The sequence below is a fragment of the Frieseomelitta varia genome, unplaced genomic scaffold, assembly GCF_011392965.1.
Source record: "Frieseomelitta varia isolate USP_RPSP 00005682 unplaced genomic scaffold, Fvar_1.2 scaffold_138, whole genome shotgun sequence".
NCBI classification, from domain to species: Eukaryota; Metazoa; Arthropoda; class Insecta; order Hymenoptera; family Apidae; genus Frieseomelitta; species Frieseomelitta varia.
The window spans coordinates 175755-189391 of NW_025109061.1; the positions used below are offsets into that span (position 1 = coordinate 175755).

The window sequence follows — 13637 nt, forward strand, 5'->3', positions numbered from 1 at the left end:
TCACGAACGTCGAAGAAAGAATGAAACGTCACGACCATTCTACTGCTTCCTTCATTTACTAAGTTCCAAGAATAACTTGGTCATTCTTTTGAACATTTTCTTGTTTCCTTTTTTTAATTAAACGTTTATTGTTTGACATTCTTTGCTGTTTAACATGGGGAACACGTTAGCGAGGCACGTTGAACATTTATTTCATATTTCATACATGCTTTTTGATTTTTGGAAAATTACTTTCAGCTGGTACACTTTGATGAACTGCGATAGTATCTAAGTATTTGACGAACTTTACTTACATAATTATTAAAATAGTAATTACCAAACGAAAAGATCAAAGATTTTAGAATTGATCTTTAAGGTCAACTCTAAATTTTCTGTAAATTGAAGTCGGTACTTTCTACAGTCAGATGTGTCTGAAAATTGAACATAACCTGTCAATATTTCCACTTTTTGAACAATTTCCGATCAGGGCCGAGAAACTTTAGATATTGCTAAAGATTCCGTTCGTCAAGGTGAAATCTTAAATTATCAGAAAAGATAAATCGTTTTCTATTTTCAAATGATTTGCATGCGAGACCGAGGGAGGTCACGAATCGTCAGAAACGGAAACTCCATAATCGAGTAATTAATCGTTATCGTTCCGCGAAGCCCGTAGATCAAAGCAAATTATTCATTTAATTCATTGTGTCTGGGCGGCATTCGCGCAAACAGCACTCGAGTCCTCTCGTTCCATTAAATTTTCAGGGTTCGACTTCAAAGCCGGCGAAGGACTCGAAACACGAATTCCCATTCGATGATGGCTCGTAAGAGGCCAGGTAGTATCCGGCTGTTGAGTAAATTAATGAATTCACCCCAGTCAAAGGGGTGGCCTGCTTTTATAAAACAGTTGGTGTGCCAACGGAGAATTGCTCCTGTTTTCGACCTAATTTATTTTTGATCATCAAGATAGCCATTCCTTTGAGATTTTCCTTCTTTTCAGTATACACGATGAAAAGGATTCTTGCGAATCAGCGGTTGTGTGGGGTCGAAAAGTTTCCATTTTTTTTTTTTTTTTCTTTTCTTTCCCCTGAGATTTTAATTACTCCAGCCGAATAACATTGTAAATATGGAAATTTAGTGGTTGAAGTTTTTAATAGAAAATTGAATATAAACTCCAGGGAGTTGAGAGTGTTGATTACAGAATCCTTTGACATTTTGTTTCGTTTGACGATACTCGACGAAAGCGAATTAAAAGGTTGACGCTTGACGTTTCTTTGTGATGTAAAATTTCATTTTCTCTTCCCTTCTTTTTTTCCTGAGATTTTAATCATTCTAGTTGAACAATTTTGTAAATGGAAATTTAGTGATTGAATCTTTTGGAAGAAAGTTCAATACATTCGGAGGGCTGGGAGTTTTGATTACAAGTCAAGTTATATATTCCTTGGAGATTTTCTTTTTCACGGTACACAATGAAAGAGACTTTTGTGATTAAAATTGGAGATTATAAAAATTATGAACTACAGCTTTTATTAATGATTTCATTTTTCTTTTTCTTTTTTTTTTTTTTAATCATTCTGAGGGAACTCTGGTCAAATAATTTAGTAATTGAATGCTTTAATGCGAAATTAAATACGTCTGAAGGTTTAAGGATACAATAAGCTCTTTCTGTAATATAACGTGAGGTAGAATAAGTTCCTTTATGATGCAGAATTAAATTTTCCTTTGAGGGCTTACACAGTTACTCGCGTAGAACGTAAATCTATAAACAATTTCGTAAATGAAAATTCTGATTGATCGAGGTTTTCGATAAAACAACTGACACATTTAAGGGTGATCGAAGTCATTCATCACGGTGTAACGTGAATGTTCTTGTGAATGTTCTCTAAAAACAAAAGTTTTATCTCCTCTTCCTAGAAATTTAATGAAAATTAAAGTTAAACTAAGAATTAAAATTAAAGGAAAATGAACGAGCAGAGCGGCTTCGTGGATGAAATAATTTATTCATGTGTAAATTGATTTACTCGCGACAATTAACGCGAATAAGGGAGAATGGAAAAAAGAGAGAGAGAGAGAGAAAGAGCGAAACGAAAAGAGAGAACGAATGCGAATTAAGTTCGTTCCCGTTTAGTGTCACGGGCGTTGCTTGCGCGGAACGAGCTCGAAAGGCATTCAGAAAGTTTGATTACCCCCTCACCGGTGAAATAAACCCCGTAGCAAGAAACGCGTTTCGCAAGAAATTCCCAATCGAACAGCGCAAAATGAAGATTATCCTGCCCCTTTGATCTTTTCGTTCTTTTGACAAAGAAAGGAATACGGCGGCTACCAATCATTGGAAAATCAACGACGAAACTTTCCTTTTCTTGGCTGTACGCGTTATTTTTCTTCGATCGAGGCAACATGACGGTGGGGATGACAAATCGCGGAAGCTCTCAAGGAAGATAAGATTAATTAAAATTCTGAAGAAGTTGTGCATTTTTTATAAGTACGCTACAGATTTTTATGCAAGTTCGTATTTTTGAGAACGTGCAAAGAAGAAAAAAAAAAAGATAGAACTTTGTTAGAAAATTATTTTACGTGTAAAATACTCTTTGGGTATTTTATATATTTTTCTTTGTATTTTAAGTTGTAAAATTTTGGATCGTTTAATCATATTTGACTTTCAAAGTAAATTTCTTGATAATTTAGAGCAATAGGCATTGCAGTTTAGATTCTTTGCCGAAAAAGAAAAAAGGAGAGGGAAGTATAAAATAGTTCTTTTTCTCTAGATTTTCTTATCTTCGTTAACTTTCCAATTCGTATCCTTAAAAAATTCCAAAGAATTCCGAGACAAAATATCTCCCCCTGAAGGATTACGGAATATCTTCCCCTAAGAATTACAAAGAAAAAATTCTATCTTCCTCTAAAAGTAAAAGAAAAAAAAAAAAACAAAAAAGAAGAACGAAATATCTAAGAATGCTAGAAACGCTAACAAAAAGAAAAATATCCAAGAATTTTCTATCCCCTATTTCAAAATACGTCACGAACTACTCCAGCCTGTCCTCGATAAGAAACCACCCCCGATGAATCAATAATAAAATCATTCGTCGTCGCGGTCGAATCGACCTCGTTGGCTTACTTCGCTTCCGGCAGATTGGTAGCCACGACCCTGAACCCGTTATGATCCGCCACGTAATGAACCTGTTGTAAAATTCCGTTTGGATCGATGTAGCTGTAAGCACCCCTTGTCGTTCCATCCAACGACCTGGACTCTGTTTTCGCGCTGGAATCTCCCATGTAACTGTAATCGTATTGGCCTAAGGAGTCCTGCGTGTGGTGGAGAGCACTGTGCAATAGTCTGTACGGCACAACCGGAAGTACGTAGGGTGTTGGAACAGCTACAGGCCTCTGGACAGGGTTCAGAGATACCAGTTTGTTTATTTGTATCGAATTTCGTTGAGGCGACGGTCCTTCGTTCTTCCGTTGTTGATTTGAAGGGAGTGACGATGGCAACGACGGTGAAACGGTTGTTGAAGGCGACAGTTTTGAGAGGTTTGCGTCCGGTTTTGGCACCTCGATCCCCTCTGCTTCCGAGTTGGACAGGAGGAACGGATTCTTCGGGGTTTGCTGAAAGAAGACGATGGTGTTTCAGTGATTTTGAATTTCTGATTGGAATTGAGTTTTAGATTGGATTAGGTAGATGTTTGTGTTTTGTGTAACGAGTGTTGTTGGTTTAGAAATGAAGAGACATGGGAAGAATAAATAAATGTATGTAACAATGTTTTTGCTTTGATAGAATTCAACGTCAATCTTGTTAAATATCTCTACGTGTTTTTATTAGTTACGAAAATAGAAGGTCAATCATTTTGACGAATTTGGAAGACTGAAATCGATAAAATTTGCATTAAGAACAAGTAAAAAATTAGAGCTTTCCTTTCATATTCGAAAAAAATTTATTTTACGAAAATTTCGGTTTCTAGAGAAGTTTTATTTGTTCTTTCCTAAAGAAATAATCTATAGACTCGATTATTTTTATGAGAAATAAAGAATTAGAGTTAACTCTTCACATTAAAAAACTTGTCCTGTCCAAAAATTTACATTTCTGAAAATGTCTCATTATCTTCGTCATATTCTTTATTATTTATTATATCGTATTATTCATTCATTCTTCTTCGAGGTAATAATCATTGAAATGCAAATTGCACCCAACTATTTCCATGAGATTAATCAAATAAATTCTTTGATCCAGTATCTTCGTTTCCCGTGGCAGTGAAAAATATATTTTACGTAAAACAATATTTTACATCAAGCTGTCTCGTATTTTGCAAAGCCAGCAATCGTATCTTCAAACAAGAAAATTGCCGCGGGCTTTTCACCCAAATATATATATATATAAATCACCAGAACAATTTTCCCCTGGCCCACGATAACCAAAGTTATTAAATTTTTCTCCTATTTTCGCATTTGGCGAGTGTCAAAGTTGAAGTATAGCTTGAAGTAAGCTTGAAATTCGACTTTATTAACGCGCAACCGCTTGCTGGGGAACAGCAGTCGCGTTAATATGTATTTGTGCGGGTTCGGTCCACGAAGTGGTTTCCGGCCGTGGCCACAAATTCGTATTTACCCCCGAGCACGTTAGACATTTTATTAACTTTGCGGTCAACGTGCCATATATACCATCGCGTGCCTCTCTCTCTCTCTCTCTCTTTCTCTCTCTCCAATTTTTCCAAAACGAATTTTCCCTCGATTAACAAACGTAGCAGACACTGAAAAAGAATGAGACTTGAGAACTGATTGATATGTTTGGGATTGATGATCGATCGAGGGAAATTTATAGTAAAATTGCTTCGTTTACCTCTAGAATGAAAAATATACTTCTGATGAATTACGGGGAAAATGTAAGAAACAAAGAATCTAACAATTCCTCGTATTATTAAAAAACAAACTTTCCATTCTGTCGATAAAAAAATATTTCCAGTTCAACTTGCCTAATTCTCATCCATCGTCTCAAGATGCATAAAGCATGCACTTACCGCGACTTCTCGTACGGCTAGATTCTTTTCGTCGTCGTTCGTCAGCTGTGCAAAGCTGAAGTAGGACGGCAGGATCTTGTAAGAGAGAATGTTCGATTGATAATTCGATTGGTCCCCGAACTGCGATTTCTGCAGCTCGTCCAAGTGAGTCTTCTTCGCCGCGGCCACTTCCGGTGTATCGTTGATCGCCTGAAGATCGTTCTTCGGCGGTTGCGGTAAGTTACTGGCGCTCACTCTGAATCCATTCTGATCGTCCGCCGTGTACGTTACCGTTTGCAAAATTCCATTGGCGTCGATGTAGGAATAACCTAAATAAAAGCAATGTTATTTTACTAGAAGACACTCATACACTACAGATAATTATACAACAATTTACACAAGTTTGCTCGATTTAATAATCGAGTTCACCACTGTAGATGATTTTCATTTAATGAGATACTTTATTCGAAAGAAGAGAGCGCGAAGATTCAAGTAAGATTTGTGGATTAGTTAATTTATTAGTTAATTTATCGATTAGATTTTGGTCAGTAACTTTCGGTTTATCTATTATAATATTTTATTGGCAGAGAATGAACATTTCAGTTACAACATAGCTTTATGCGAGTGTGAATGATTTTAATTAAGTGCTACACTTTATCGAAAGGGATGGAATGTAATTCCGATAGTTCAACACATTTAAATTCTATGAATATCTCGTTGGTCGATTCATCAACTTATTAAACTACCATTTGCCCGTCACTGAAAGAAAATTCTCCTTGTTGTTATTATTAAATAAAACAACAATATTCCCATGACACCTTCTCTTCGAAATCTACTAAAACTAAGAAAAAAGAAAACAAAGAAAGATCAGAAATCATTACGCTAGAAAAGAAAGAAAACGAGAGAGAGAAAGAGAGAGAGAAGCAATAAAACTTCAACGATTGAATAAAACTCTCGTATGTTTGCATTATCCGATTCGCTCATTCATCGTACAATGAATCGAATATCAATCAGTCGCCGGTGCCCGAACGGCATGTCGAACGTGCAATGGTGAAAAAGAACGAGGGAAAAGGGAGGAAGGAGGCACGCGTTGAGTAAGAGGCTCAAGCAGCAAAGATGGATCTATCGCAGGGGCGTTCATTGCGTCACATCGATCATCGTTTTGTAAAGTGGCCGCGCGCACGAACGTGGGACGTTCTGTCTGTCTCTCGGAAACGCTCGGGAAAAGGTATGTGTGCCATTCGCGTGCTTTCGCGAGTCATCCGACAGATATGCGGGGCCGCGAATTAACTTGTCGATTTTTCTGACGACCTTTTGTCCATTCGTAATTGCACGCACGTTAGAAAACATGGAAACGAAACGTAAGCAGAGATTTGTTTGGTGTCTTTTCGAATGTATTTTCAGAAGTTCCTGTAGCTTTCGTTTAGATTTTTCACGAAATTGTAACTAATTGATTGATGTTAATAATCATCCGTTGCGAATCAATTCGTTACGAGTACTTGGATATTTTAGTGGATTACGAGCGTTCTATAAATTGTTACATCTTTAAATTTATATATGATATATTTCATTCTTGTCTGTTAATCGATTCTCGATTGTTTCGTATTTTTTCATTTAGAAAGCAGATTTGATAGAAAAAAATGACAGAGACGTTGGAAATGAATTTACTTGTGAACACGAAATTGACGCGAAAATTGAAAAATTTTGTAGAGTAGACGTTGTTTATAAAATTAGATTCACGCCCTTGCAATTAAAGCCGCAAAAGCAACGAATTTTTCAAAAAAGAGCCATGCAACTTTTCAACAACCTATATGCTTATATATTATATTTATAAACTCATAGTTCTGTCCAAAAATTCTTGTTCACTTTTACACAAGAATTAAACAGATTTACTCTCGTTACATCATATCATAATTCATAGCACTTTCACGCCGGAACGCTAAACTCATAAAACAATATAAAAATATATAAAGACACAATTAATGATATTGCACAACCAAAAAATATCGGCCGTTCAAATTTACAAGAAAAAGAAAACAAGAAATAAAAAAAAAAAAGATATGTAAAGAAATATCAAAATTCACAGTTACGATTCAGAGGCAAATATCATTTTCATCCGGATGAATATCGCGAGTATAGCGGTACAGATGGTCGTTATGACGGCTCTCCACGAATTTACCATGAAGAATTCAAGCGTCGAGCGAGGGTAATTGCGACGACTTACCACCCTGCGTGATTCCGTTCAAACTGGATTCCGATTTCGCGTGATGGGGCCCCGTGAATGAGTAATGATATCCGCCGGATCCGTCTTGTATGTGATACTGCTTCAATGGCGTCAGAGATCGTATTGGGCTGAGCCAAACGTTCGCGATCGGTGACGTATCGATTCGCCCGAAAATCGTACACAATAGAATTGTCTGCAATACAGAGGAACATTTTCTATAGTATAATGCCATATTATTCTATAATGTTATAAATACAACAATCTATAGTATGCAATACAAAATACAATACAAAATACAATCCCATGTAACATAGGATGCGCAATATACTACAGGATAATCGCTTAAAATTTAATTTCTTTTTTCTTTCATAATTTTCTACGTATCTTTTACGTCTTTGTAATTCATATGTCTCTTGTATTTTTAGAGAAAAGTATTTTCTACAATATAGATGTAACATAAATGTCATTGATTTGCTCTTTCTCCTTTAGTTTTTATCTAGAAGAAATATATTTCTGTAATGCTCTTTTTACATTTTCTACTAAGAGATATATTCGGCAACGCGAACTATGGAACGAATCTCTTTTAATATATCTTGTGTCTTTCGTATATTTCTGTATCTTTTGTTTTTTCTGCACTTTGAAACATCTATAAATATGAAATAAGCATCGTCTAGTCGTTCCTCCTCTGTGTATTTCCTACGCATTTTCTGATCGTGCATGTATGTATCTCCTATCTTGCTGTCTTGGATTTCTCTTGTATTTTCCATGGATACGGAATAAATATCTTTGAGAGCTTCAAATTTATTTCCTCCCCTATCTTTTACATGGAAACACTTTCTTCTATGAAATGTCTGTTACCCCCTTCAATTTCCCCTCCGACTTTCCTTTGATCAAATTTAAACACCTCGTGTTTCCCGTTGAATTTAATTTCCTTTACGTGAAATTTCATGTATTCTCTACGTTTCGTATATCTTTTCATTCCAGACCTTGGAATAAACGTCTTCAAAATTATCTTTCTCGACAAGTTCTACACAAATATACTTCTATCTCGCTTGCATTGAATTGTCGTTTCCAAATGATCTCTTATATAATTCAAATTATAATTTACATGTTATTCAATTACAAAATAAATTACCTTCCATAGATATACGTATTCTCTACAAATATCAAACAAACAGAACCTCGTTTAGGGGGAAAAGATTGATAATAAATCTCAGCTATCGGCTCGAATTAAAAATCTGACGATAATTAATCAAATATGTAATAGTCGATGAACGATAAATATGCAGAATAAAATTTTGAGTAAATTTGAAACAAATTGATTCGATAAATTTTAATTGATTCAATTTAATTTTTAACATAAAGGAATATTAATTTCACAAACTCGAATGTATTTTCATACAGATACGTAACTCTCGAGTTACGGAGAGAGACAGAGAGAAAGAGAGAGAGAGAGAGAGTTAAATACGATCTTTCTCTCTGGAGAATCGAAAATCTTCAATTTTAAAATCTAGTTTCCTTTCGTAAATGAAACTTCCTGCGTCTGAGACAGCTTCTTAAATCGGAGCCAGTCGCTTTCGCCAGTATAATTAAACTTTTTCGCGAAAACTCGCCGGTCGGCAGACTGTCGGGGGAGAGATATCGGAGAAGCATCGCGTAAAGGACGCATTATGAAAACGAGGTTGGCGATAAAATCTCGTCGGACTCGGCGTTCCATCTGGAGAGCGCTGGACGATATGATATTCACCGTCGTGGAATCGAGAATTTCCATGCACGATAAAACACATTCCGAATGCGGACACACGTAGGTTCTTTGTCGATGTTTAACTTGCGTAATTTCGTCGCGTCCCTTGTCCGACGTTTCGACGTTTACGGAAAATTCACGGTTCGTTCGCCATTACAGGGGCTGCCATTACGCGAAGAATGGAAAATATTGTACGTGGCTCGCGTCTGAACATTCATGATCCTGCGAATTCTGGATCTATGAATTTTTACGTCCCTGCGTTTTCATCTCACGCTTCTGTCGTAGCTCGCTCCGATTTAGCTGCCGTCTTATTTTCATTTCGTTTAATCGAGAAAAAAAAATGTGGAAATCGTGACAAGTATATTTCTAATGGCCTCCTCGTTACGGAGGATTTCCATGTGGCATAATTAAAAACCTGCTGGGATGCAAGTATCTTAAAAATAAGGTTTGGCAAGATGAAGTTGTACAGGTGTAATTAAAACAGACGATATTTTATTATTTTATTTGGGGAATACTACCAACGTTAATTAATTAATTGATAAGTTGTGAGGTATTAAAAAAATATTTTCAGTGAATTATATTGCGTTTCAAAATACTTGTCAAATAAAATTTCTCGAATTCCTTTTTTTCAATTTTTTCTGACAGCTAATGAAAAAATAAACTCAACGATATATTACATGATAATTAACTAATAATATAAGTAAGTAATATTATAATTTATAAAATTCACCAGTGGAACTTTATAAATTTTATTATCGATCTTCTTGCTGCTATACGGAACTTATCGGTTGACAAGTATTGAAGATATATAACTTATTAATAACGTTCGCTCAGTGTAAGAATATCTTAGTTGTCTTTTTTTTTTAAATTATTTTAATTAAGTTTTTCTTAACTCTTTTGTTGCAATATAATTATGTAATTATATCTCGACGCTAATTATTAACTTCATCACGTAAATCTACGTGATTTTCAGTCGTATGCAAATTAGTTGAAAAGCAAAGACCAGGGTTATTACAAAATTACTAACAAGACGGATGAGATATTAATTCTTCGAGCAAGCAAATATCGACATTCTACGTGCAACAGAATTTCACTATCTTGATAAACTCGTTTCCTGTCTGCGTAGAACACGAACGTACGACTCGATTACTATGAATCTTTCATTTCTGGGCTATGTAGAACGATGATAGCGATCGGCGATCACTAAATCGGTTTATTTGTGCCTCGCGTGGAACAGTTACAGTGCAGTGTAAATGTTATCGGTTTATCTTTCGATGTATCTAAATCAAATTTGGATTATCTGCCGTTTCCTAACTAAACATTAATCCGCATCAATCCGCACAAATTTGCAGATTGTAGCGTTTAGTTTCCGTACTTAATATTTATCCACATTTTACGAAATGAAAGAGACGTCGTCGCAAAAGAAATTTCGCAATTAATTGTAGTTTAACAATTTTTTAATCAATTGCCTCGATAAACAGTGCATTCGTTTTCTGACCAGTTCATTCTTAGTTAATTAAATAATAGAAAATATATTCGTTTATAATCGGTGAAGTTTCGACAGATACAAATTGATCAAGAATTTCAATTCCAATTTTCAATTGAGATCACAATTTTCAAAAATCGTTCAACAAAGATTAAATTAACAAATTAATTCAATTACCAATGATCGTGTCAATAAATCTTTAAACACTCTTCTTTTATTCTTGTTCATCTCTCACAAAAGAAAAAGAGAAAAGAAAAAAAAGTAGAAAGAATAGAAAAGAGCAAAAGCTCCGTTACAAAGAGAGCTTGAGAACGGACTGAAGTGGAAATTTCATAAAAAAAAAAAAGAATTAAACCACGGGGAAACGCGTGGAACGTGGTTTCCGCTTGATCAAGAGAAGCCACAACTAATCGATTAACCGATTCGATTACCAATAGTTGGCGGAGCAACGCGGCATTGAATGGAGCGCGAGCATTCCACGGAAACGTTTACCAGCATTAATAGGGCGTCTCGCGCGAAACTTCCGTTCCGTCGACAAACTTCCGACCCTGGTCACAGTCGTAGTCTAATTTACATCCTCTCGCCGATTATTTCGAGATCATCGTGCACAGTCCAACTCTTCACGAAATTGTATAACTTTTAAAAATGTTTGGAAAGCTTCTACTCGCGTTTTACAATTCAGTGCTCTTCTTGTATTATATTTTTTTATCAGTGTCACCCGCTGTCACTTTAGTTTCATAAAAATAATTTCGTCGATGCTGCAAAAAGATACGTTTCTAAAGTTTCCAAAGTGATTTTTACCGAGTCTCGTCTAGTACGTAACAAAAGAAAAAAAGAAAAAGATTGCATTGATTGGTATTGCACGATTCTCCCTTGTTAACAAATTTATTTGTCTCGTCAAATTGTAAAATTTCTCATATTTCGTGACAACAGATGTTATACTCTTCTCTCCATTTCTACGAAAACGTTGAATATCGCTCTTCAATTTTGCAGAAATATCAAATATTACATCTCCCATTTTAAAAGCATGGTGGAAAAACATGGACGAAAGGATATTACCTCGGGGTGACGTTTTTTGTGTAATTTCTACATTTAACATTTGACATTCGTTTGAGAGAAACAATTTTACAACACGATCGGGACACAGTATGATCTCGGAACTGCACGAGCGATGATTTACTTGATACTTTTGCCGAGGTTTCTGAGGCCTGGATATCGACAAAGAATATCTCAAGATAAACGACTACTCGAGTACTCGAAAATCGCACGAGAGGAGGCTCGTGTAACCAAATAAATACGTTAATGTCACTCACGAGTATCATGCTGTACACGGGGCCAGGTACGTCGATGGTACTCGGAGGCAGACTATTCGAATATTCCCGATGTGTGTTTCCCGCGCGATGGATAATCCGAGCGTGGCACAGCTAACGGTTACGAGAGTGTGAGCGCTGGTACGAACGTCTTCTTATATAGCCCGTCGTACGCCGTTGTCTCCCACCATGTGGACACGATGTAGGCCTACGAGAGGCCCTACGAGGACCTGCAGAGTCCCACGAGGTCCTGCGGGTCCCCTACGGGGCACCATCAGCGAGCCAGCTACGTAGCGTTCGCCGCCCAAGCGATCGCAAATCACCCCGAGTTCGATTTCCAGGGCCGATAAATCAATGTTTATTGGCCGCGGAGGCGTCGATCTCGCACGCGCGCGCCCGCGCATTCCAGCCTGGGGATGCTCGTTTTTCTGGGCCGGATGCCATTCCAACGCCACCTTTTGAACCCGAGACGACTCGAGTTTCCATCGGTGCACGAAGGTAGCGACGTCGTTAATCCACGTTACACCCTGCAGATCGGAGGGTTTTAACGTCGGTAGACAATGGCCCCAAACGAGATTGCGGGATGGAAACTCGAGGACTACTCGAGGAAGATAATTCAGACGTGGTGAGAGCTTGCGAACGTTTGGTTGTTCTGTATTTTTTTTCTTGGAGTGACGGATCTTGGTTTGATTTCGAGGGATTGTTTTATATTTTTGTATAGTTTGGCACGATGGAAGCTTCGATATTTCTTTTTTTTTTTTCCTCCTGCGATTCTTAATGATGAAACGGGAGGAGCCGTGGATGCGAGGAGCGTAAATCGAGCGTTAACGAGTTCATCAATTCCATCGGCATTACTCACGGGCTCGCGTACGCGCAACAAGTCCGCCGACGGAGGATTTTTCATCGCGAGGCCACGTGGGCGGCTCGCGCAGCTTTTGATATTGCTACTAAACGTGGTATCCAGCGGTCGAATGATCGCCGCGTGCATGGAGCGCATACAGCTGTAGCGCATAAGCGCAGAAGAGGAGTTTCGAGGTAGAAGAGGTCGTTTCGAAGCGAGTTGGAAGTCGAGATGCGTGACTTCGAGGACAGGCACGACTGATGCTTGATGTCGTTACACGACCGGCCATCTTGACGCTCCAGCTGTGACTCGCGGGTCGTTTAATACTAGAACTATCGACGTTTCGACGAAGCTATTTCTACCAGGTCAAAATGACTGGTCTTTAGAAAAATACGTAATAATAGATTATTTTTATATTTACTTTCTTACAAAGGAAATCCATGCTGTGTAACTGTACATTTTTGGTATTAATTAATTTTGTATTATTAATTGATCTGGTGACCATGATACCATGAACGAGGATTGGCACATTTGATCACTTACACATCAATAACGACAACAAGCACAATGAAGAATATATGCCTTGGTAACAAAAATATTAAAGAAATTTCCATTTTAAAGTTAAGTTACTCTTATAGTATAAAGTAAATTAAAGTAAATTAAAGTAGTATAAAGTAAGTAAATTAAAAGTAATTAAGTATTTTATAAAGTAAGTAAAGTAGATTAAAGTAGTATAAAGTAAATTATGAAAAATTGTAGTTAGTTACAATCGTTACAAACGTAGATTTTCTTCTGACTGCATTTTCCGTTTACGATCAATCAATAAATTAGTAATGTTTAACGTTGAAACTTAATGTCGGATTAAGCAAGTATAATAGAACAATAATTTTCGATAGCAGGGTAGAGAATTGATTATTATTTTCAGCTTGAAGAGATGGAAAAAGTTTAATAATATTTAATGACGCAGAAAAAGTTGATCACTTTCTGTAAAGTTTTTGTAACTTGAGAGTTGATATTAATGAGAACACGCAGAAGATAGCTTTATAATTTTACGAGAACCAAGTTTGA

At 36.7% G+C, this 13637-nt stretch overlaps 1 protein-coding gene across 1 annotated transcript; it reads right to left on the reverse strand.

Moving 5' to 3' along the window:
• Nucleotides 1-1960: 1960 nt before the first annotated feature.
• Nucleotides 1961-11855, reverse strand: LOC122531704. The gene is made up of 4 exons (XM_043659843.1): nt 11732-11855; nt 7189-7381; nt 4986-5293; nt 1961-3579 (listed from the first exon to the last, which is right to left on the reverse strand). Exons 1-4 carry the CDS (start codon nt 11738-11740, stop codon nt 3088-3090), a joined length of 1002 nt encoding a protein of 333 aa, XP_043515778.1. The 5' UTR covers nt 11741-11855; the 3' UTR covers nt 1961-3087.
• Between the last annotated feature and the right edge of the window lie 1782 nt (nt 11856-13637).